At 35.7% G+C, this 25,226-nt stretch overlaps 2 protein-coding genes across 3 annotated transcripts in view; one reads left to right on the top strand and one right to left on the bottom strand.

Annotated features, from left to right (window-relative positions):
• Dnah7 (dynein axonemal heavy chain 7) overlaps positions 1 to 12,580 on the top strand; it is a 282,698-nt gene extending 270,118 nt beyond the window's left edge. The window contains exons 61-63 of the mRNA XM_026408842.2: positions 322 to 499; positions 3,686 to 3,789; positions 12,374 to 12,580. Coding sequence (XP_026264627.2) covers positions 322 to 499; positions 3,686 to 3,789; positions 12,374 to 12,580 — 489 coding nt within the window. The remainder of the gene's footprint in view (positions 1 to 321; positions 500 to 3,685; positions 3,790 to 12,373) is intronic.
• Positions 12,581 to 12,856: 276 nt separating this feature from the next.
• Slc39a10 (solute carrier family 39 member 10) overlaps positions 12,857 to 25,226 on the bottom strand; it is a 62,478-nt gene continuing 50,108 nt past the window's right edge. For both annotated transcript variants that reach the window (XM_026408849.2, XM_026408851.2), the window contains exons 9-10: positions 18,721 to 18,911; positions 12,857 to 15,546 (exon numbers count right to left, since the gene is read on the bottom strand). In XM_026408849.2, coding sequence (XP_026264634.1) covers positions 15,388 to 15,546; positions 18,721 to 18,911 — 350 coding nt within the window. In that variant the 3' untranslated portion in view covers positions 12,857 to 15,387. The remainder of the gene's footprint in view (positions 15,547 to 18,720; positions 18,912 to 25,226) is intronic.

The raw sequence follows: 25,226 nt of genomic DNA, 5'->3' as shown, positions 1-25,226 counted from the left end.
ATTTCTCCTGTTCAACTAAGTCACATATTTTGGGCAACAGTGCATATCAGATGTTCAGTGTGGTATGGGGATTTTCTGAAGGAACATTTACGTATGCATTCTCACACATTGTAATTCCCAAGCTGTTGTGAGAGAGATGAAGTTGAAAGTCAGCATCAACACTGAATGCTACTTATTTTTGGCTTGTCATCCCTGAGTTCATTTACTAGTTTAGATAAAGAAAACAAAAATATTTGGGGACACATTTTGTAAGCAAAGGTATTTTTAAAAAAAAAAAAATTGAAGACTATCATTAGGACTCTGTGTTTTGATCCACCACAGCAATGGTATGAGGTTGGCCCTCCTGCAGTCTTCTGGCTTTCTGGCTTCTTCTTCACCCAAGCCTTCCTGACTGGTGCCCAGCAGAACTACGCCAGGAAATACACTATTCCCATTGATCTCCTTGGGTTTGACTATGAGGTGATGGAAGACAAAGACTATAAACATGGTCCTGAAGATGGTAAGTGGGGTAAGAGAATGAGTTTGCTTTTATCTTGGCACTGATCAGAGGTGTAACTTCTTGCTTACCTTCCTCAGCTATTAAAAAAGTAAACAACATGTAGGTAACTTCACCTCAAAATGGTTGAGAAAAAATTTATGGAGAGAGAGGATATATGATAAAGTAAATGGGGCACAAATGCTAGCAATAGATGAATCTGAAAAAAAAAAAAGAGTATATGTCCCTGTATTTTTTTTCAAAATTGTGTAAGTTAGAAATTACTTTTAAAAAATCATTAAATTAACAATACATGTGATAAACAGCCATAACCTTATTTTGGCCTTGGGGAATCAAGATGATGCGGCATTGAAAAGGAGGAGGTTTTTCCTGATCCCTCAAAGAGTGTACTTTTGCAGAGTTCTAAAGTATGTAATCTTTCCTGTTATATACAGCATTCCCAAACTTATAACTAATATGAGCATTTGTTTTATGATTTACAGATTGGTTGTGAGGAAATCTTTATTTTCCTTATCAATTGCTTTTCGACTCTGTGGTTACTCTGATGTTTTATTTCAAATTCAGTGGATAGAGTTTTAAACTATTTTAAACAAGTGTTTCTAAGAATGCTATGGATTTCTAAATTTTACCCAATTGGTGCTGTCTTTAAATGAAGGACATCTATTTCTAAATGACTCTTATATACTGCCTCAACTAATGTTTCACAGTCAACTCTTCCTTATTCATCATTGAGTTATGAATTCACTGGCTCACTTCCTTAGGCACCGGACATATCAACAGGGAAATATTAGGACCTAGTCCCTCAACCAGTTTAAACTTTAGTGGGAGATACTGGCAAGTTTATATGCAGTCACAACAGAGTTTGATAATTATGTTACTGTGCCAAATGTTTTTACTTTATGTTGATTGTCACACCAAAGGGTTTGCAACACAAAGCCATCCTACTACTATTCCCCTGGGAAATTTGCCTTCCCACTCTCATATTCTCCTTTTTCCTTACTTCTACCCCATCTCACCTCATCCTTCATTGCAAATATCAAAAGCTTTCAGGAGAGAGCATTCAGCACCACCAAATTCTTACTCTGTCAAAATCTGCACCCTCTGAGAATCCAGACCCCATTTCCTTGTACTTCTCCAGGTCTTTGCTTCTTTAATTGTGCCTTTTCTTTCCAGAATCAATATCATCCCACTCAGGGCTGGAAAATCTGAAACAACACACAGCATGCTCTAAAATCTTGCTCATCTTAAATCAAAAAACAATTCCAATTGTCATTACATCCACACACCCCCACGGACTATTCTATAACTCTTCTCCCTTTTATTGCAGAATCTCTCAAAGTAATTATATTGGCAAGTTGTCTCCAGGTTCTCACCTCCTAATTCCTGTGTGCTTTTCATCCTCTCTGATCAACCAGTGCTGTACTTTTCACAGCTACTGATGACTTCCATGTTGACAAACATAGCAAATTCCCTTTTGTCTTCATCTTAGCCTCAGCAGTTTTCACCAGTTGCCAACTTTGTCTTTATAGAGACATTCTTCTTCCTTTGCTTCTAGTATATCACCTTATACTGATTTTTCTTATTGGCCACATTCATACTTCTTTGGTGGCTTGTGCTCCTCTAAATACTGGAGTTTCTGAGCATTCAGTCCTGGGATTATTTCTTTTTCCAAGTTGCATCCTCTCCCCCCAAGTGACTTTATTCTGTTCTGAATCTTTAACCATCTCCTTGTTAATGTCCCCAGTCTGCAATCTACATCTTTTCTCTGTGATCCAGACAGCTATATCCAACTGCTATACTAACGTGTCCACTTTAGTGCCTCCTGGATATGTAAAAACTTACAATTATTTTTAATAAATGCCATTGCCATAGAGTAAAAACTTTATTCTTCTGCTCCCTTATAGCTCTCACATCAGATGCAGTTGCTCACCTACAGTCATACTGCCACCACCATTTTTTATCTAGACCCCTACGTAAGCTTATTATCTCCCTGCTACTGTCATTACCTCTTTATAATCCTTAACTTACACAGAAGCCCTGGAAGTTTTTGAAAGATGTAAACATGCAGATCATGTCAGCTTTAGCTTACATGGAAAAATCAGACAACTAAATAAGTCCATAATGATATTTTCCCAGATTTCTTACCACAGCTATAAGACCAGGCACATTCTGGCTGCTCTCCACCTACATGACTTCACAGGTACAAGCTCATCATGTGCCATTACTTAATTCACACTGACCTTCACAGTCAACAGACTACCTCAAAATTTGTTCTCTTTGGGATCTTTGAATGCCCTATTCCTAAGCCCAGACTCATCATGGTGACCACTTCTCAACTTTGGGTTCTCTCCTTTAAAAATTACAGGTCATCAGAAAATAACCTTCGTGAAAATTCAATCTATTAAGGCCTCCACTCCCCTTGTTATCCTTTTTAACTCTGCTTATTAACTTCACAGCATTAGTCACACTCTGCAATCATATTACCTGTTTCCTTCATTCTGGTCTCCATTCCTATGACAGCACCAATACTGAGAACCATAACCTTATTTGCCTTCAACCTTCTTTATTCAGTGCCTATCAGTGTCTGACACATTATAAGCCCTCAAATGCTATTGTAGAAATTCCAAATTCATGCTGCTTAATTTCTACAAATGCATGGAATCTAACCCAACCTTTAAACCACCTTTTATTTCATTTTTAATACTTAATCTAAACAGTTTTATTATAGGTACACATTTAAGAAAAATAGACATGGGGGAAAGAGGTCCTTAAGAAACACATTATCTTGTAACTAATCATTTTCTTCCCAGCCACAGATCTAGCTTACCATTTGTACAGAATCCCTTTATTTTTAATATATTCAGAATGGGCATATTGCTAAATAATTAAAGAAAGTTTAAAAACCTTCTTCTTCTGCCAGTTTTTTTTTAAAAAAACTTATTGCTTCCTTAATTATATAAACTTTTAAAAATTCATTTTCTATACAGCTTATTATATAACACACTGTAAAAGATGCTGATGGATGGAGGATTAGATGAACACTAGATAGGGCAAAGGGGTGGGAGGGGAAGGAAGGACTGTTAACCTAGCTTCACCTGCATAATATTCACTTGTAGGAATTTTAGATTGAGAGCTCAATCAATATAAAAAAATCGATAAAGTGTTATATAACATTTCTTTTATGTTTAGGTGTTTTCATTCATGGATTATTTCTGGATGGAGCTTCCTGGAATAGAAAGATCAAGAAACTTGCTGAATCACATCCAAAAATTCTTTATGATACAATGCCTGTGGTTAGTATTTCCTAATGATATATATACATGTACAGCCAATTCTTGTTATTTGGGATAATAATGCTCTATAAGTTTCTGCCAACATTGGATTCAAAAATTCATAAACCCAGGGGAAATATGGGTTGAGATTTTGCAGTTTCAATTTTGTTAATTGATTGACAAATAATCGTGTTTTGTTTCTGTTCAAAGCCATCTTATTTTACACATATTTCTGGATCAGTAACATAAGCTCATGGGCAACAGCACATAACTCATTCCTGAAGAAAGCTCGCGGTATCCTTGCTGCATCACACAGCCTACATGCACTTAACTAACATCAGACTGCACTGCAGCGTGCACTGGGGAGTCACTTTAAACAATGAAATAAAAAACAAAACAAAACACAGGAAAAGGTAAACAAGATGTACTAAATAAACTGTGAAAAGGACATTTACTTATAGTTATTCAAGCTGAAACTGAAAGCACAGCTTCCCCTGGCTCAGCCTTAGCTGAGAAAACGCCCATCAGATATGGATGACTCAGATCTCTAATGCTCTACCCAGGTCTTCCAATGACCAAAAGTGCTTTGTCTAGTCCAATGAACTTCTGTTCCTCCTGCCCGTTATTGTGTGTTGGCATCCACATATGAGGGAGAACATTTGGCCTTTGAATTTGAGGGATTGGCTTATTTTACTTAGCATGATACTCTCCAGATCCATCCATTTACCAGCAAATGCCATAATTGCATTCTTTTTTAAAAAATATTTCATTGTGTATATATACCACATTTTCTTAATCCATTCATCTGTTGAAGAGCATCTAGGTTCCATACCTTAGCTTTTGTTTATTTAGCTGCTATAAACATTGATGTGGTTGCTTCACTATAGTATGATGATTTTTAAATCCTTTGTGTATATACTGAGTAGTGGGATAATTGGGTCAAATGTTGGTTCCATTCAAAGTTTTCTGAAGAATCTCCATACTGCTTTACAGAGTGGTTGCACCAGTTTGCATTCCCACTAGCAATGTACCTTTCTCCCACATCCTTGCCAGCATTTATTATTATTTGTATTCTTGTTAGTAACCATTCTGATATGGAATCTCAGTATAGTTTTAATTTGCATTTCTCTAATTGCTAGAGATGTTGAACATTTTTTTCATATATTTGTTGACTATTTGTATTTCTTCTTCTGTGAAGTGCCTGTTCAGTTCTTTTGCCCATTTATTGACTGCTTTATTTGTTTGTTTGTTTGTCTGGTCTTAAGCTTTTATATATAAAATATATGCATTACAATTCTTATTACCCATATAGAGCACAATTTTTCATATCTCTGGTTGTATACAAAGTATATTCACACCAATTCATGTTTTCATACATGTACTTTGGATAATAATGTCCTTCACATTCCACATAATTTCTAATCTCATGCTTCCTCCCTTCCCCTGTAAACCCTCTGACCTATCTAGAGTTCGTCTATTCTTCCCATGCTCCCTCTCCCTACCCCACTATGAATCAGCCTCCTTATATCAGAGAAAATATTCAGCATTTGGTTATTTGGGATTGGCTAACTTCACTTAGCATTGTCTTCTCTAACTCCATCCATTTACCTGCAAATGCTATGATTTTATTCTCTTTTATTGTTGAGTAATATTCCATTGTGTATACATACTACATTTTCTTTATCCATCCATCTATTGATGGGTATCTAGGTTAGTTCCACAGTTTAGCTGTTGTGCATTGTGCTTCTATAAACATTGATGTGGCTGTGTCCCTGTAGTATGCTATTTTTAAGTCCTCTGGGTATAGACCGAGGAGAGAGATAGGTGGATCAAATGGGGATCCCATTACCAATTTTCCAAGAAATCTCCATACTGATTTCCATATTGGCTGCACCAATTTGCAGTTCCACCAGCAGTATATGAGTGTACCTTTTTCCCCACATCCTCGCCAACACTTATTGTTGTTTATCTTCATAATTGCTAACATTCTGACTAGAGTGAAATGAAATCTTAGAGTGATTTTGATTTGCATTTCTCTAATTGCTAGTGATGAACATGTTTTCATATATTTGTGGATTGATTATATATCATCTTCTGAGAAGTGTCTGTTCAGGTCCTTGACCCATTTATTGATTGGGTTATTTATTTATTTATTTGGTGTTTAGCTTTTTGAGTTCTTTATATACCCTAAAGATTAGTGCTCTATGTGATGTGTGAGGGGTAAAGATTTGGCCCAAGATATAGGCTCTATTTTCACCTCACAGATTGTTTCTTTTGCTGAGAAGAAACTTTTTAGTTTGAGTCCAACCCATTTATTGATTCTTGATTTTAATTCTTGTGCCAAAGGAGTCTTATTAAGAAACTTGGGGCCTAATCCCACATGATGGAGATTAGGGCCTATTTTTTCTTCTATTAGACTCAGGGTCTCTGGTTTTATTCCTAAGTCCTTGATCCATTTTGAATTGGGTTTTGTGCATGATGAGAGATAGGGATTTAATTTCATTTGTTGCAGATGGATTTCCAGTTTTCCCAGCACCATTTGTTGAAGAGGCTATCTTTTCTCCAATGCATGTTTTTGGCACCTTTGTCTAATATATATAATTGTAATTTTGTGGGTTTGTCTCTATGTCCTCTATTCTGTACTATTGGTCTACCAGTCTGTTTTGGTGTCAATACCATGCTGTTTTTGTTACTATTGCTCTGTAATATAGTTTAAGGTCCAGTATAGTGATGCCACCTGCTTCACTCTTCCTGCTAAGAATTGCTTTAGCTATTCTGGGTCTCTTATTTTTCTAGATGAATTTCATGACTGGCTTTTCTATTTCTATGAGGAATGTCATTGGGATTTTGATCAGAATTGCATTAAATCTGTTTAGTGCTTTTTGAAGTATGGTCATTTTGATAATATTAATTCTGCCTATCCAAGATCAAGGTAGCTCTTTCCAGCTTCTAAGGTCTTCTTTGACTTCTTTCTTTAGGGTTCTGTAATTTTCATTATATAGATTTTTCACCTCTTTCATTAAGTTGATTCCCAAGTATTTTATTTTATTTATTTATTTATTTATTTATTTATTTATTTACTGTTGTAAATGAGGTAGTTTTTCTTGTTTCTATTTCTGAGGATTCGTCACTGATATACAGAAATGCCTTTGATTTATTGGTGTTTATTTTATATCCTGCTACTTTGCTGAATTTATTTACTAGTTCTAGAAGTTTTCTGGTAGAACTTTTAGGATCTTCTAGGTATAGAATCATATCATCAGCAAATAGTGCCAATTTGAGTTCTTTTTTGTTTTTCCTATTAGTATCCATTTACTTTCTTTCATCTAATTGCTCTGGCCAGTGTTTCAATAACTATGTTAAATAGGAGTGGTGAAAGAGAGCATCTCTATCTCGTTCCAGTTTTTAAAGGGAATGCTTTCAATTTTTCTCCATGTAGAATGATATTGGCCTGGGGCTTAGCATAGATATCCATTATGATGTTGAGATATGCTCCTGTTATCCCTAATTTTTCTAGTGTTTTAAACATAAAGGGGTGCTGTATTTTGTCAAATGCTTTTTATGTATCTATTAAGATGATCATGTGATTCTTAAGTCTACTACATATTCTTCTAGTAATCTCAGGGTCTCTGCCTAGGTCCTTGATCCACTTTGAGTTTTGTGCAGGGTGAGAAATAAGGGTTCAATTTCATCCTGCTACATATGGATTTCCAGTTTTCCCAGTACCATTTATTGAAATGGCTATTTTTTATCCAATGTATGTTTATGGTGCCTTTGTCTAGATAACTGTATTTGTGTGGGTTTATCTCTGTGTCTTCTATTCTGTTCCATTGGTCTTCATGTCTGTTTTGGTGTCAATACCATGCCATTTTTGTTACTGTATCTCTGTAGTTATAATTTAAGGTCCAAGTATTGTGATGCCTCTTGCTTCATTTTTCTAAGGATTGCTTTGATTATTCTGGGTCTCTTATTTTTCCAAATGAATTTCATGACTGCTTTTTCTATTTCTCTGAAGAATGTCATTGGAATTTTTAATAAGAATTTCATTAAATATGCATTGCACTTTTGATAGCATGGCCATTTTGACAATTTTAATTCTGCCTATCCAAAATAATGGGGAATCTTTCCATCTTCTTAGGTCTTCTTCAAGTTATTTCTTAAGTGTTCTATAGTTTCTATTGTAGAGGTCTTTCATCTCTTTTGTTAGCTTGATTCCCAAGAATCTTTTTTTTTTTTTTTTTTGAGGCTATTCTAAATGGGAATGATTTCTTAATTTCGCTTTTAGGTGATTCATCATTGGTGTAGAGGAATGCATTTGATTTTTGAGTGTTAATTTTATATCCTGCTACTTTGCTGAATTCATTTATGAGCTCAAAAAACTTTTTGGAGGAGTTTTTTGGGTCCTCTAAATATAGAATCAAGTTGTCGGCAAACAGTGATAGTTTGAGCTCTTCCTGTTCATCTCTCTTTAATTTCTTTCTTTTGCCTCATTGTTCTGGCTAGTGTTTAAGGACTATGTTGAATTGAAGTATTGAAAGAGGGTATCCTTGTCTTATTCCAGTTTTTAGATGGGATGCTTTCAGTTTTTCTCCATATGGAATGATGTTGGCCTTAGGTTTATTGTATATAGCTTTTACAATGTTGAGGTATGTTCCTTCTATCCCTAGTTTTTCTGATGTTTTAAACATGAATGGAAATGCATTTTGTCAAATGCTGTTTCTGCATCTATTGAGATAATCATGCGGTTCTTGTCTTTGAGTCTATTGATGTGGTGAATTATGTTTATTGATTTTTGTATGTTGAACCAAACTGGCATCCCTGGGATGTTATTTCTCACTTGTGTATCTACTCTTCTGATGAGTTATATAATTTCACATACCACTCTGATGTAATTATCTTTCTTCCACTTCTGGGTATAGGACTACCTTAAGCATCTTTTGTAAGGTTTGTGTGAAGGTCCTTAGTTTTTCCTTATCTTGTAAGTCTTTATTTCTTCTTCAATTCTGAAGGATAGTCTTGCTAGGTATAGTCATCTGGGATGGCAGTTATTTTCTTTCAGAACATGAACTATGTCATTCCATGCCCTGCTGGCCAGTGTGATATCTGCTGAGAAATCATTTCATGTTTAATGAGGTTGTCCTTAAATGTGACTTGGTGCTTTTCTCTTGGAGACTTCAAAATTCTTTTTCCTGTACTTTTCACAATTTGACTATAGTATGCTGTGTTGAGGATCTTTTGTGGTCATATCTATTTAGAGTTTTATAGGCTTCCTGTAACTAGATATCCATGTCTTTCCCAAGATTGAAGAAGTTTTCTGCTATTATTTTATCAAATACATTTTCTTTGCCTTTATTCTTTATTTCTTGGGCATGCTAATGATGCAGATATTTGATTTTTTAAATTATATTCCAAACATCTATACTCCCTTCATTCTTTTAATTTTTTCTTTCTTTCTGTGTAAATGTGGATATTCCAAAAGATGTGTCTTCAAGTTTTGATATTGTTTCCTCCACTTTTTTTTCCCTCTGCTATTGAGGCTTTTAACTGGATTTTTTTTATTCGAGTAATTGACCTCTTCATTTCTGATTAGTTCTTTTTAATGGCCTCTATCTGTTTATTGAACTTCTTATTCATATCCTGCATTGTACTCCTAATTCCACTTACCTGTTGTTATGTTTCAGATATGAAGTGTCCCCCCAAAACTCATGTGTTGAAAGTGAAATGCCAAGGGAGCAATGATTAGGGCTCTGATCTCACTAGTGGATTAATCTATTTGCTGGGTTAATCCATTGATAGCTGAATGGACTACGGGTTGGTAATTATAAATAGGTGGGGGGTGGGTACCTAGAGGAAGTAGGTCACTGAGAAGATGCCTTTGGACTATGTCTCTGTCCCCAACCCTGTCTTCTCTCTCTCTCTCTCTCTCTTCTCTCTCTCTCTCTCTCTCTCTCTCTCTCTCTCTCTCTCTCTCTCTCTCTCTCTCTCTTTCTCTTTCCTTCCTGGCTGACATGAGCTGAGCAGCTTTACTCTGCTGTACCCTTCTGTCTGGTGTTTTGCCTCACCCCAAGCCCAGAGCAATTGAATCAGCCAACCATGTCTGATTCCTCTGAAACCATGAACCAAAATAAGTTTCCATTCCTCTAAATTGTGCTCATCAGGTACTTTGGTCACATCAATGAAAAGCTAAGTAACATGCCTGTTTATCTGTATTCTCTTGGATCTCACTGAGCTTTCTTAAAATCTTTGGAATCTGTTATTACATACAGAGTTATGTTTTTTATGTTTCTTTCGATCCTGTGATGGGATTTGTACCTCTGATAGAATGGTAATCTCTATCACTTTAGGGGATAACCTTTTTAGTGGCTTTCTGTGGAAAATGTGTGCTGGGGTACCAACTTGTTAGGCAGTGCTGACTTTATTTCCAGCTTGGTACCATAGTAAAATCTTTCTGTTGTTTCTTCACCCGTGATTAGTGAGTTTGGGCACAGTGTAGACTGTATTGTATTTGGCATCATAGAGATGATTCTTTCGGCAGGTTTGCAGGAGTGGGATACTCTACCAATTCAGGTAGGTGTGGTGTTAGACAACAGAGTATGTAGGATGCATCCTGTGTGGTTATTCCTATTGGCTATTACTTGAAAGGGTATCTGGTACTGACTGCTCTAGTAGTGGTGAAAAGGCCTAAAACACTTGTCCTCTGATGAGATATTGGTGTAGGTTCCCGTAATTCACAGAGAAAGGTGGATTCACAGCCTCTTCTCTTTGACACATCCAGTCTCGTCAGCAGTACACGATCAGACAAGGTGCAGAGGTAACCCAGGCCAAAGACCCATGTACATAACAAAAGTTGTAACAAATGTGGTAACAAAAGTTGTTGATTCTCTTTGCTGTACCATGAGAATGCCTGCTTGGGAGTGGAACCTCAGATCCTCTGTAGCTGTCCATGCCCGAGGATGTGGCAATGCTGATGACTTTTCTCTCCTTATTCTTTCAGTTGTGGTACCTGCCAGGGATTGAGTGGGAATAGGTACAACTGGAGCTGGGCAAAGCTCCTCTTAAGGGAGGCGCTTACAGTAGAGAGGGAAAGCAGAGTATATCTGACACTGGGAATGTTTCTCTCTTAATTTGTCTCCAGACTTTCTTAGACTTTCCCCCCAAGGGCAAGGTGACAACTGGGAGCTTTTCTCCCTTCAGTTTTTCAATTGTAGCCTGTGAAGGATCAAAGTGAGAGTTGGTGACTGGAGCCCGGCAAGGTTTCTTCCAGGAGAAAGTGAGAAGAGAAGGCCATCAGGCACTGGACTGATTCTCTCCAGATGTTAGGCTGTGTACCCCAAGGGCAGGGCAGCCTCTGAGAACTTTTTTCCTCTTCCGCTTCTTGATTTCTAGTTCTTTCCAGGAATTATCAAGTGGGAGTTGATCACAATTGGAAAAAATTGTGAAATAGAAAATATTTTGGTGAAAAAAGATCTTGGCTGAGGTGCTTGCAAGAGTGAGGGAGTGTGACCTTCCCAGGCTGTACACATTGGGGATGGGGCCACAGCGCTGCAGGAGACTGCCTCTGCTGGGAGCCATGGAAACTGTCTTTCTCCACCTGGTTAGATACCCATGCAGTGCTGGGAGAGACGTGGTAGAAACCTTCACAAATGCCCTTAGTTCTGGCACCCACACATGACTGGACATGCCTTGGTCTTGGGAGCAAGTGCCCCAATCCAGTTCTTGTGAATGGCATTCTGCTCCCCTCCACATCACATCTGTCCCCCACTATGTATCAGTCTCAATGATTTGTGAGACATCTACCCATCAAGCTAGTGAGGTGTTGTAGTGAATGTCTAGATCCCAGAGATGGGAATATGCAGGAATTTCTAACCCCTAAAATGCTCTGGGTTACAGCACCCTGACTCCTTGCTGGGAGATGGAGTGAATTCCTTTTCCTAAGCCAAACTGCTATGAATTTCAGGTCTCTAATTTAAGATGTAGGCCTACAAGGGCTGGGAAACTTCCTAGTGGCTTGGATTACCAGTATCAGCACTGGTATAGTTTACTGAGACTTCCACATTTACCCCAATGAAGAGACTGGGCTGTTTTCTCTTGCTTTGCTGCTGTCCCTGTCTCTGGGTTTTGCAAGGTTTGTTTTTCTCTACTGTTGTATTCCAGTGTTATCCAATTGCCACTCACCTCAGTATGCAGCTATACATCCATTGCTTTTGCTCTTCGTGGAGAGTTCAATTTAGTGCTGGGTACCTCTATTCAGTCATCGTGCCTGCCTCACGACAATGTTCTAATCAGATAGCATGATACACGTATTAACCACTTAAAAATAGTCCCAAAATCATCCCCAGGTAAGTATGGTAGAGAGATGATAAACAGTTTATTTTCAAAAATAAGTAAAAACTACCTTTTCTGTCTTTAAACTGGTTCTGAAGTTGAGATCTTAAAAAAAAAAAAAAAATTTAAGATCTCAACTTCAGTGTTATGATTGCTCAAAACCCAAAATCTGTTTGTGCCACAGAAATTTGAAGATATGACTAACCTTAATCTGAGAATACCACAAATACACGTAGGTATAATAGCCTTGACCTAAAGAGTGTTATGCAATTTCTTCCAGATGTGGCTAAAGCCCTGTAAACGGGCAGATATACCCAAACGACCAAGTTACGTTGCTCCATTGTATAAGACAAGTGAGCGGAGAGGAACACTATCCACCACTGGCCATTCTACGAACTTTGTAATTGCCATGATTCTTCCCTCTGAGCAACCCAAGGAGCACTGGATTGGACGTGGTGTAGCACTGTTGTGTCAACTTAACTCATAACACAAACATGTCATTTTCTTGTTCCTATTTGTTATTTAAATGGAAAGTATATTTTATTCTGTTGAAATAATTTTTTTAGTTTAAGTATATTTGACTAACATTATTCAAAAGTATGAATTTACTTATGTGCAAATGCAGTCTAAATTTAAAAGTATTCATACTTTAAGGAAATACTGTGATGTAGATACTGAAAAAAAAAACCACACTGGTATATGTATGTGCTCTTTCTGAATAACTTTATTTTGGGAGAGTTCCATAAGCATTAGGAACATACATAAAATGACACACCACTGTTGACAATGAAAAAAACAGCATTTGATCATTTCCAGCTTTATAATTTTTTTTAAAAAAATGATTCAGTTACAACAACAAAAAAAAGTTTAGATATTTTAGCAAGTATCACCTTGCAGGACCATAATCACATATAAGCCACTGACTGTTAATGGAAAAAATTCACACTGCATCTAGTTACTATAGTATTTCTAAGCATAATCACAGCTGATTGACTGCAATGTGATATACACTAAAATTCATATGGATGTCACACAGTGACAGCATTGTACAAGTAACATTAATGACCTCCAACAAACACAAGTTAAAATTAGACTGGTCAAGCTAAATGGAATGTTGGAGCCAAACAGAAATGTAGTGGAATTAAGATTGTCTAGTAAGACTTGAAACTATACGTTAGAATGATGTGAAAACTAAATACTGGTGGAACCCTATCAAAATACTAGCAGCAACTGTTACAGCACTCTTAACAGGTTAAGAAAATCTAGCAAATAAAGATAATACCATTTTTGAGAGAATATAAAATTTTAGCATAACCAATTTGCTTTAAATGAGGCATTTAAGACTGGTATATATTCCAGCTGTTGCTTTTAAATGAAGCAGATTTAATGCTGGAATGCAGAATGTTTGCTGGGTATCAAAACCCAAAAATGAACTACAAATATCTTGGTTCAAAAAGCAAGATATTTCGATCACTAAGTTGGCAGTACTAAATAAAATATCAGCACCTTTTAGCTAGGTTGCTTGAAGGGCCAAGCAATGAGATGAGGACTGTCCTAATTCAGTGCCCACTGCTGAAAACAAACTATGTATAAAACTCCTACTTATTACAAGGAGGGAGGCCACAGAGAAAGCCAGAAATGATTTTTCAAATTCAGAAATAAATTAAAGATGTAACAAAACCTAATCTCCCTTGCTTACAGCATAAAGAAGAAACACTGGCAATAATCTAGTAATACCTGGACACATGTGCTGCTCTCAAAGTTTTGTTTTTGTTAAAAAAATTCATAGAGTAAGAGGAAAAGGAGAAGGATTAAATAGAGACACTTAAAATGGAATGGAAAGAGAGTTTGGCTCTTACATATTTGAACAGCAAGATTTTTTTTTTTTTTAAAAAGTCACACTCGTTGCCAAGCTGATTAAAACAAAGCTAGCTGCACACAGTTCAAATATAGTTTACCTGGCATAAATGAAGACCATGTGGCACAAGATGTAAACAGAAAGCTACATGCGTATGACTAGTACTATAAATTATTGGATCAAAATTTAGGATAAACATGGCTTGCACTTCTCACAAATCATTTACAATTATGGTAGAAGAACAGGGCACCTAAAAAAGAGACTAATCCCTATCAGGCACCAACAGCATATCTTGGCACAAAATGATCAAGTGATTTCAGCTTAGTCATTTACTTGGTACCCTGATAGCCATGGCATCAGTGTAGTTTATCCTCGAAACTGTTTAACTGACACTTCACATACACATCACAGGCATGGTAAACTTGGATTTTCTGCCTTCCAACTTTATTGCCAGCCACAGCATGTGCTCCATTTGGCGTTGGTTCCAATGCTAAACTGTTTACAGAACATTCAGAACTTAAATTTCCCATTTAACCTAGTCAGTACTGTAAAGTTGAAAAATTGAATAGTTTAGACCATGTTTGGGTTCATATTTTCTAGAGTTATAATTTTAAGAAAAATACATTTGACCACATGCTTTGATCCCCACCTCCCCTGAAAAACCGCAGAACAAAAACAAAATTGAAGTTAAAAAAAAAAAAAAGAAAAATACCCCCAAACACCAAGTATTATAATAATACAAAAACCATTATGAATCTTTCATTAAACTGAAGCTCACACAAACATACAATCACAAATTTCAGTAGTTTAGGCTGCAAGTTTAAACACTATGCAAATATATACAAAAATAGTAACTCTAGATTCAAGAATAAGGGCTTTTCCCGATGCTAAATTCATATTCTAATGCAGCCTGAGCTTTCTTCTAGTTCCTATAGTCTACTTTAGGCGGTTTCAAAGTTGTGTCAAGTTGATCCCTATTACCATATGTATATATGTAGCTGAATTAAAGGGCACTACAATTCATTCTTAGCATACACAAAAATGTCTGCTCAAAGTCCATTTAAAATATTTTTAAAGTTTAAATGATTTTTTTGGTTTAATTTCTAGTTCTGCATAGCCACAGAAGTTTCTACTAATAAAGAGACTACTTTAGTGTTTTATATGATTATTTTTAAAAAGTTTTAATCAAACCTGTATCAACATTGGTTCATAGAGTCCCATTTTCTCCTCTTTATCACCAAGTTTGTTTTTAAAAGACCCTTCATATAGGGAACACAGTACTGAGCACCAGTCTTTTGTAGTTAGGCTCAAATCTATGGAACTTGTAAGTAGTGCAAGCCACTGACTTTTCTTTGAGCAATGTGCATACAGTACAAGGAACAGATGCAAAGCTGAATGGTAACATTCTCGTAATCAACAGTGATTACTGGGAATGGTCAGAACTGGATGTCAAACACAATTTTATCTTCATAGAGGGCGATCACCAGCATGATGGCAAATCCAAACAGCAACCCTAAATTCTGAAGAATGAATTGCCCTACTGGACAAAAGCCATGCTCTTCGTTGTCACCATCACCATGCAACATTTCTGGAAGCTGGAAACAAACAAACAAAACACCAAATCTTTATAAGCAATTTAAAGTTTGTGAACTTTACAAACTGGCAATCTCCAATATCCAGCTCCAGTAAGACTATCTAACTACATCTTTTCTACCTTCCCCTAAGTTTTTATTGTCACAAAAACTTTTCCTTTTGACTTGTCCTTAATATTTAATCATAAACAACACAGAGGACATTTCACAGAAACACCCCCTCTAGATATGCATGCATGCTAACCAGAACAGGCACTGTGCCTTCACCACATTCAATTATACACTGACTGCCAACACCCATAATATCTGTCACAACCACAGCTAAGAGCTAACCAATACCTATTGGTAAGGCCATACTTGATAAAATACAAAAAACGCTTTCTTACTGATTGATAAATGGTACTGCCCAAAGTCCTCTAAGGCCAGATATTATTTCTAGTGGGTCATTTAATAGAAATGCCACACTAAAGCTGACTTATTAAATGGCTTTAAAGACATAAAACCTTCTTATAGGCAAAGTGGCCTTCCTAAGCTAAAAATGTGATCATGTCACTGCACTGCTTAAACCCTACAATGACTTCCCAAGCTTTACAAGATAACTCTTTTTATCATGGCAAGTTGTATGAATGTCATGTTCTTGCAAACACACCTTCCTGATGACAACATGGATATAATTTTCAATCCATTTTTTTTTTTACTTAATATTAGAAAATACATGATTTTAGAGTTGTTAAGATCGGAGAAAATATATGTGGATAGTTTCTCTTGAATATTTAGTGTTTCCAATACAATTGTGGCACTGTAAAGAATACTGCAGTAAGGCTCTACTTTGGTTAGCTTGTTTGTGTTATTAGCAATAGTCATTTTAGGCTATTTCCTCAGAATACAATTCCTGGAGTAGAATTACTGGTCAAAGAAATGTTTCTATCGATCACTCACCCTACTCATACACCCTTCCCTCTGGCTTCTAAATAAACGTTTCTATATTCTTTAAGACCTAGCTTAGATTTCCTATTACATAAACTTCCTTAGTTCTCTTTGATAGCCTGCCTCTGTATGATACTCTATCATAATACCTATTTAAAGAATTGTAATTGATGGCTATTTTCTTCTTTATCAGACCCTAAGTAAAAACTCTCATTTATATGTTCCTAGTTCAAGAATCAGTTCACTCATTTTTTTTATTTGGTACTTAGTGTGAATTCCATTTCCAGCAGTGTGTGAAATAAGACAAAAATCCCTGTGCTTGAGGAGCTGATTCCTTGTGAACCCATGAGTAAAATGTCTGGTGTGTTAACAGATCAAGATACAGGTGCAAAAGGAAAAAAAGTAAAATAGGATTAAAGTATGTGAAATGTTAGGAAAGGAGAATGAAATTTTAGGTAGGACACTCACCAGAAGGAAGTGAGGGACCTAGCCCTGAGGTCTACAGGAAAAGCAAGAGCTACAACTTGGAGGGACACTGTGCTTTGGGGGCAAGGTTAGGGAAATTAAGGATTCAGAGTGCAAATGTTGAAGAATGATGAAAAACCATGCAGGTCAAAGAACTTGGGGACTTTTACTCTGAGTGAGATGGTACTGAAGGTCTGGAGTACTCAAGAGTCATGAATGATCTCCTCTTTGACTTGACAGGATCCTCAAGCTAAGGTGTCAACATGGGGTTTTGGTGGGCAGGGCAAGGCAGAATCAGGGAGAGCAGTTAAAAAAGGAAGATGGTGGTGGCTGGATGAGGGTAGTAGGATCAGGTGGTAAGGATACAGAGGCCTCAGGACTCACAAAGCTCATGTGGGCAGGGCACACAGTATAGGCAAAGCATGATGCATAGGCTTTTGCTCTAAATAAGAATGAAGTTTTCATTTATGAGCTGATGCATTACATAAGAAATGTTCATGCAAGGAGTGGGACTGGCAAATATCAAGAGCTGAATTCTGAACATATTAAGTTTCCAATGCCTTTAGACACTCAAGTAAACACGTAAGTCTAGAGCTGAAGGAAAGGCCAAAGATATAAATTTAAGAATCATCAGCCAATAAATATTAAACCCATGAGATGAGATGACTCAGGTGGTGTTTGCCAACATTTGAAGTAGGGGAGCTGATGGGTATCTAATAAAAAAGACCAACAAAAAGATCAGAAAGGTGGGAAGGAGGTTAGGAAATTATGGTCCTATAAAAGCCTACTTACAAGAAAGTAATTTCAAACAGGAAAGGAGGATCAACTGTCAGATGCTGCTGTTAAGGCATCAAAAATGAAGACTAGAAAATGACCAGTGGCCTTAATAATGCTGTGATCAATGGTACACTCAACAAAAGCAGTTCTGGCAGAGCAGTCAGAAAACTGATGTGGTCAGACTTGAGAAAACATAGACGATGATTTTCTAAAAGAGGAAAGAGAGCAACAAGGTGACAGCAAAAACAGAAATCAGAGCTGAGTGAGCTTCCTCTCCATTACCTTTTCAAGAAGGGAAAAAGTAATGTGGTATATATGTTAACAGGAATGGTCAGACAGTGAGGGCAGAGTGAGCTGGGAAAGAGAGAAGAACTGAAGGCACATGGCATGACAGATGGTTCTGGGGAACAGTTTGAAGAAACTGGCCTTAGCTAGAACATGGATATTTCTTCACAATAAAAGGAAGGTAGGTAAATGGTCATAAATAAAAGAAAAGGTAAGTGGAACAGGAACTTGGGAAGGTGTCGTGATGGTTTCACTGTGTCCATGATAAGAAGCAAGACTATCAGCCGAGAAGTATAGACAAGAGCATGGAGGGACCTGAGAAAAGGAAAACAGCCACCGCTGGGTTACACAATATCAACGTTTAATTCTTTTCATTTACAGCTTTTAAACTTTACACAATAAACAGGCATTAATATTTTGATTAAAAATTTAGGCATATAACTATGAAATGAGGCCATGTGATAGAAGAAAAGTGGATGTAATATCAAGTTACAAAATTTAAGAAATGAACCAAATTACTAGTTCTATAGAAACATTTCTGCCATATTTGGGATATAAAGCAAAATTATTAACTTTAAACTAAAGTTAAACCTATCTTTAAGATGTTTTATATTTTCAAAAATTTTGACTTCAAAGATTTCTTCCATTTTTGTAAGCTACATTCTATTTTCAGGTTTTACCACAATAACAACAAAATATGTATGTATATAAAAAATATCTTACCATATCCACCAAGGCTACATAGAGGAACATGCCTGCAGTGACTGCGAAGATCCAAAGTGTGATGTTATTGGCATATTGACCAACGGCTGTGCCTATGAGCATGCCAATGTAGGCCATCATGGCAGAGAGGAGGTTGTACACAATTGCTTGCTTTACAGTCATGCCTGCTTTAAGAAGAACTGCAAAATCACCTGCAATTAAGACATGGGAGTTTTAAAACCACAGGATTTAAAAATTTTTTTTGAAGAAAAAAATTAAGAATAACATTTAAAAGATATATCTTTAATAACATTGTGTGGGGTAAGAGTTTTGGGATGATAGAACTGTTCTGATATTCTGATGGTGGTGGTTATACATATCTGTATACATGTTAAAATTCAAAGAACTGTATACACAAAGACACTTTTACTGTATAATAACAAAATAAAAGATTTTTTTAACAAAAGAAGAAAAAAAAGAACCATCTTTTTGTAACAAGAGCTTTCTGTTTTGACTTCTGCTCTTTCTTCAAAGGGAAATGGCCTAAGTAAGAATATAGATCACAGGTTCTTTAAGTACATTTTATGCTGTTTCCATTTCTGCCCCCTCCCCCCATTAAACCTTGATTCTGAAAATCTTAGAAGTGGAAGAATAATGAACTTTCCCCACCATCTTCCTTGCTGCCACAATGGTGCACATGAATGTCCTGGCTGATGCTCTTTAAAGCATCAACAATGCCTAAAAGAGAATAAACACCAGGTTCTTAAAAGGTTGTGCCCCAAGTCACTGTAGGGTTCCTGTGATGATGAAGGATGGGTACACTGTTGATTGTGTAATCATCCATGATCACAGAGCTGAAGCAAGACAAAATCTTAGAATTCTTTTTCTAAAGATATAAACACAAGTGCCTCAATGGATCAACAAACAAACCAAGCTGATTTTTTTTCCCTTCAATGTAAAGACCCCAAACTGGAAACAACCTAAATGTCTTTCAGTGGGTGAATGGATAAACAAAGTGACTTACCTTTGGGATAAATATTACTGAGCAATAAAAATTCATTTCCTGATACATATAGTAACAGATGAATCTTTTAAAATTTTATTTTGCTAAATTCCACTAAAATAATGGAATTTATTCTGCCATATCCATATATGAACATAATTCGATCATTCTCATTACATGGATGAAACTTACATGCATTATGCCAAGTGAAAAAAATCCAGATTCAAAAATCTGTACGATCTCACTCACATGGTATTCTAGAAAAGGCAAAACTTCAGGGACACAAAGCATATCTTTGTCCAGAGGCTAAGGCCTAAGAGAATTTGGGGTGGTAATGAAATGGAGTTCTCAACTCTGTCTTAAGTTGCAATATTAGGAGGAAAATGACTAATTACTATTCAGGGAGATTATCAGTAGAACCATAAAAGTTCTGCTAGAGATAATACTCTTCAAACAGAAGGGTCAAAAGCACTGCTTTTAATTTTAGCAGGTTTTTGTTTTAGTTACTAAATGTATAAACATCCAAACAATTTTTGGACACTTAAGTATATGCTAAAAATGCATGATCTATTTCTTCTATACTATACAAAGTCCAAGTCTGTTGACAGCAAAGACACTGGTGACAAGGCATTATTTTTCCCTATTCCAACAAATTGCTACCAACCACAAAAGGCACTATTGCTTTGGAAAGTCAAGATGACACTCCAGAGGATTACAACTTCCAATGACTTTTAAATTGCCATTCTCTAGTTTCCACCTAATACTGTTCTTATACCTTGTCCCTTCAGATCCTAAAAACTGCGTTTTTTAAAAGTTCATTTTTTATTTGTTTTAATTAGTTACACATAAGAGTAGAATGCACTTTGATATATATAATGGAATATAATTTCTCTAAATACTGCACCTTAATTTTCCTGATGAGACTTGGGATTTAGTATCGACTTTTACCTCTTTTCTCCCCTGGCATTTGGTTAATTTCTCCTGTCTTTTTTCCCCTCAGCTTCCTCCAAGCTACCTAACTCTTTCCTCCACAAATTTTTATTCCATGTTTTCAGTAATTTGACAGTGCTTAAGGGTTAATTTCATTTAGCAGGGGATTATGTAATACAAAATGAGACTACAGGAGTGTCTTTTATTTATGAAATACATTGTTTCCTTTTAGAGTTTCATAATGGGGTTTTAAAAGGAGCATATTTTAATACTCAATGAACCACCTGTCAAGACAAACCATATCAACTTTGTGGCTTCACTGTTATTGGATAATACAATGATTTTGTTCATTCTTAAGTAGAAACCAAACAGCATGAATTAACTACTCAAGATGCAGCTCTACTTAGTTTTAACTTTTAAAAATTAAGGCACAACTTACATAACTTTTATTGTGTGTGTTTTTTTAAAATGTAGAATTCTATGAATTTTTGACCAACACACATATCATTATACCCATAACTACCATCAAACTCTGGAACTGTTTCATTACCACCATAAATTCCTTTAGACTGCTCACCCCTAGACAACCAAGGATCTGCTTTGTGTTATTCTTAAAAGTTCTGCCTTTTTCAGAACATCATGAATGGTACCATACATGATGCATTTTTTGAGTCTGTATTTTTTCACTTAGCATAATACCTGTAGAATTCATCCACATCTATATACAGAGATTATATATATTTTTCCTGTTATATACATATCAGGAAAATACATTCTATTACTCAATAATATTCATTCAATAGGTGCATCATATTTTATTGATTCACCATCTGAAAGACATTTAGGTTGTTTGCAGTATTGGGTCCTTATGAAGAAAGTCTCTATACTTACTCATAAATTAACTTTTGTGTTTTCATTTCTCTTGGGTAGATACTTAATAAATGGGATTGCTGGGCCATACAGTAAGTGTGTGCATTTTCATCAGCAATGTATGAGAGTTTTAGCTGTTCCATATCCTTGCCAGACAATAATCACTAATCCAGCACTAAAACCTCAGGTTTATTTGCCATCTGTTCACCTTATTTAGTAAAATATCTATTCAAATCTTTTGCCCATTTTGCAGGAAGGAGGCTGGGTTGTCTTCCCATAACTAAATTGAGAGTTCTTCAAATATTATGGCCCTAAAGACCTTTTGTCAGATATGTATTTTGCAAGTAATATTTCCCTGACTGTGACTTGTCTTTTTATTCTCTTAACAGTGTCTTTTGTAAAGCTGTTAATTTGTATGAAGTCCATTTGTATTAAACTTTTTTCCTTAGCTGATCTTGCCTTCAGTGCCATGGAACAGTTTGCCTAACCCAAGAACACACAGACATTCTCCTATGTTTTCTTTTAGAAATGTTACATTTTTAAATTCTCCATTCAGATAGATGATCTATTTTGAGTTTGTTTTTGTCTATGGCGCAAAGTGCAGGTCAAAGGGTTTCTTTGGAAAATGAATATCCAAGAGTTACAACCTCTTTGGTTGACAAGACTTTCTATATTGAATTTCCTTTATACTTCTGTTGAAAATAAACTGCATATATATGAAGGCTCTAAACTATTTCACTGATATATGTCTCTATTCTTTTATAATCCCAACTGTTTCAAAATCACCTTAGTTGTCCTTTTACAAAATTTTCTGTCTATTCAAGTTCCTTTCCCTTTCCATATAAAAATTCTTTAAAGCTCACATACTTTGCAAAAGAGCCTGCAGGGTTTTTGACAAAGCTATTGAATTAACATGAACATACTACATCTGTGAGAATTAACATCTCAACAATATTGAGACTTCTGGTCCATGAACCTGGTATCTCCTTCAACAGCATTTTGGTTGATTGTGGTTTTCAGTATACAGATTCTATGCCATATATGGTTTAGACTAGAGCTAGATAATTCATTACTCTAGTTAGGGCAGAGGGGTAGGAGGGAAAGGGAGGCGGCATGGGGTTAGAAATGATGGTGGAAATGTGATGGACATTATTATCCAAAGTACATATATGAAGACATGAATTGGTGTGAATATACTTTGTATACAACCAGAGATATGAAAAAATGTGCTCTATATGTGTAATATAAATTGTAATGCATTCCGTTGTCATATATAAATTAAAAAAATCTATTTCCAATTACAGACTGCATAAACAGTACCATTTTATATAATAATCTTTATGTCAAGATTATTATAGATTTCACTTAAAAATCTATCTTTGTCCTAGTCTTATTTCAGATTATAAATTCTCAAAGGTTTTTGCATATTTTCTCCACCTCCCTTCTCAGTAAAAATCTGTTTAAACATTTCAAAAGTAAGTCAAAGGATCCCAGAACTGTAATTTATATGGAACATGTAAGTTTATTCATCATCTGATGAATTAAACTTCTTTCTTTCTGCTGACAATGAATGAGGTGTGTTTGCCAAAGCTATTGAATTAACATGATCCAATATTATAACTACATTAATTATTGATATTTTTGAAACAAGAATATATTTTAAGATTTTTATCCTTAAGTAATGCTTATTTATTTATATACATGAGAATTCCATATAAATCTATACAATGACCATTTAATTGTTCCCAGACAATTTAGCAAATTATGGAAATTTTATTTTGGATTTCAGTTTAACCCTTAATGTACTTGAAAGGAAAAGGAAAACATTATAAGCAATCTAACTTTCTGAGCTATCTAAAAATATGACATTTATTTATCAAAATGTTATTTGAAGCTGAAATGTATTATGCAACATCAAGAAGAGAATTTAGATAACATATTCTTCTGGATTAACCCCAATTTCATTCCCCTTTCTAAACTTTTTTTACAGGCCTTCTTATAAATTACTTTTCATATGCTTATAACAGTTGCTTATTGAAGGAGTGTGTGAAAAAAGGAAGAGAATGCAACAAAGTAATATTGTAACTTACTTAAATACAGCTACAGTTTGGCAAAAATAGAAGAGTACAGACCTAATAAGCCAGGCAATTTCACCCATTACCACACTTGAGGGTAACATTTTCATGGGCATGCTACTTCCTCAATGGTTTTAATTTCTTCATGCCTCTTAAGAGTGAATCTCCCTGAGCTTTCTATCATTCTAAGGTTCTAAGGGTTGTTCATATCATATTCCTAACCAAATAAAAACAATGTATTGTCTCCAATGTACTGCAATGTAATTTAAATACTCAGTTTTCTTTGGGGTATGACATTAGTAAGAAAATCTTGTAATAGTTTTAAGAATTCACAATCAAAAACATAATTAGGGCAAACAGGTTTAATTAAATAAATTTTCCTGAAATGTGATCTATTATTGCTTTGTCAACATCTTAACCTATTAAGTGGGTAAACAACTTCTTCCTTATTAACCCGCTATGCTATTTCAGTCTATAGAGGAATGATTTTCCCCGAGCTTAGAAGTTCTGAGGAAGATGCTCCTCTGCCCATATCCACATCCTGTTCCTGCCCAAGTAAATAAAAATAGATGATCTAAGTAGGGACTTTCACCTGGTCCTATTTTACAAAACTGCCCCATTGCTGTGTCTTCAAGGGAAAACATAGGATTTATGATCATGTTTTTACTTCCGTTATTTACAGTTGGTGCTTCACTTCATGAAGTCACACCTACTTCCTTTTTGACAAAGTTCAGTAAACTTTGTGCTAATTTTCTTCTCAAAGCAGCGACACCATCTCGATGTCTGGTTTGGGGGACAAAACAGGTAGACATTTGAGGTCTGAATGGTTGAGTGACCCATGAAGGTTCTCTAATCCAGGATTTTTCCCAGAGTTCTGCATTGGATTTCAAGGGCTGACTTACACATTAATTGATATAGTGCATTTGTTCTCCACATTGCTAGAATATCTCGTGTTATTCCTTCAATGACAAAGGAGTAAGCAGCAAGAAAGCAACTATCATTCATCTCTAAAATTCATTGTTTTCAATTCTGTGCCATACTAGATTCCTCCAGAGTTAGGACAATTCAATAAAACCACATTTAAACACAAAGTGGCCTGACATGTTTCATTTAGGGGCACTGGATAGATGACCAGGAAGGTTAATTAGAGGTTTTCCTAGTATGCAATGGATGGATATGTGTGTGACAATACAAATCTATTACTAATAGTTTTTTGTTTTTTTTAACAGTGAAAGATTGAAATATGAGGACAAATGTTATTCATATTTAAAAGCTGATAGAAAATCCTGATTTGTTTTGCTATGGAGTTGGGCTAACGTCAGTATCTGCACATTAAAAATCCTATAGCTTAAGAAATGGAACATCTAAAAAAAGAAATACACCAAGTACCAAAAGGAAGATCACCCAGATTGAAAGTGATAAATTTTAGAGGGAAGAGTAATATAAGGTATAGGGCAGTAAGTGACAGTAATGAAGATGGAGAAAGTAAGAGTCATACTTAACATGATAAATTAGGATAGAGGTATTGACAAATCAAGAAGGATGGTATCATCAAAGTAAAAGATTCAGGTACTCATACAGCCTGTCTGGAAAACTGTGTTTAGGTGAAGTAGAAAATATGCAATAGGATGTATTATGAGGAAGACTGG

Source organism: Urocitellus parryii, chromosome 1, assembly GCF_045843805.1.
Source record: "Urocitellus parryii isolate mUroPar1 chromosome 1, mUroPar1.hap1, whole genome shotgun sequence".
Classification (NCBI taxonomy): domain Eukaryota; kingdom Metazoa; phylum Chordata; class Mammalia; order Rodentia; family Sciuridae; genus Urocitellus; species Urocitellus parryii.
This window is presented reverse-complemented; position numbering and strand designations above follow the sequence as displayed.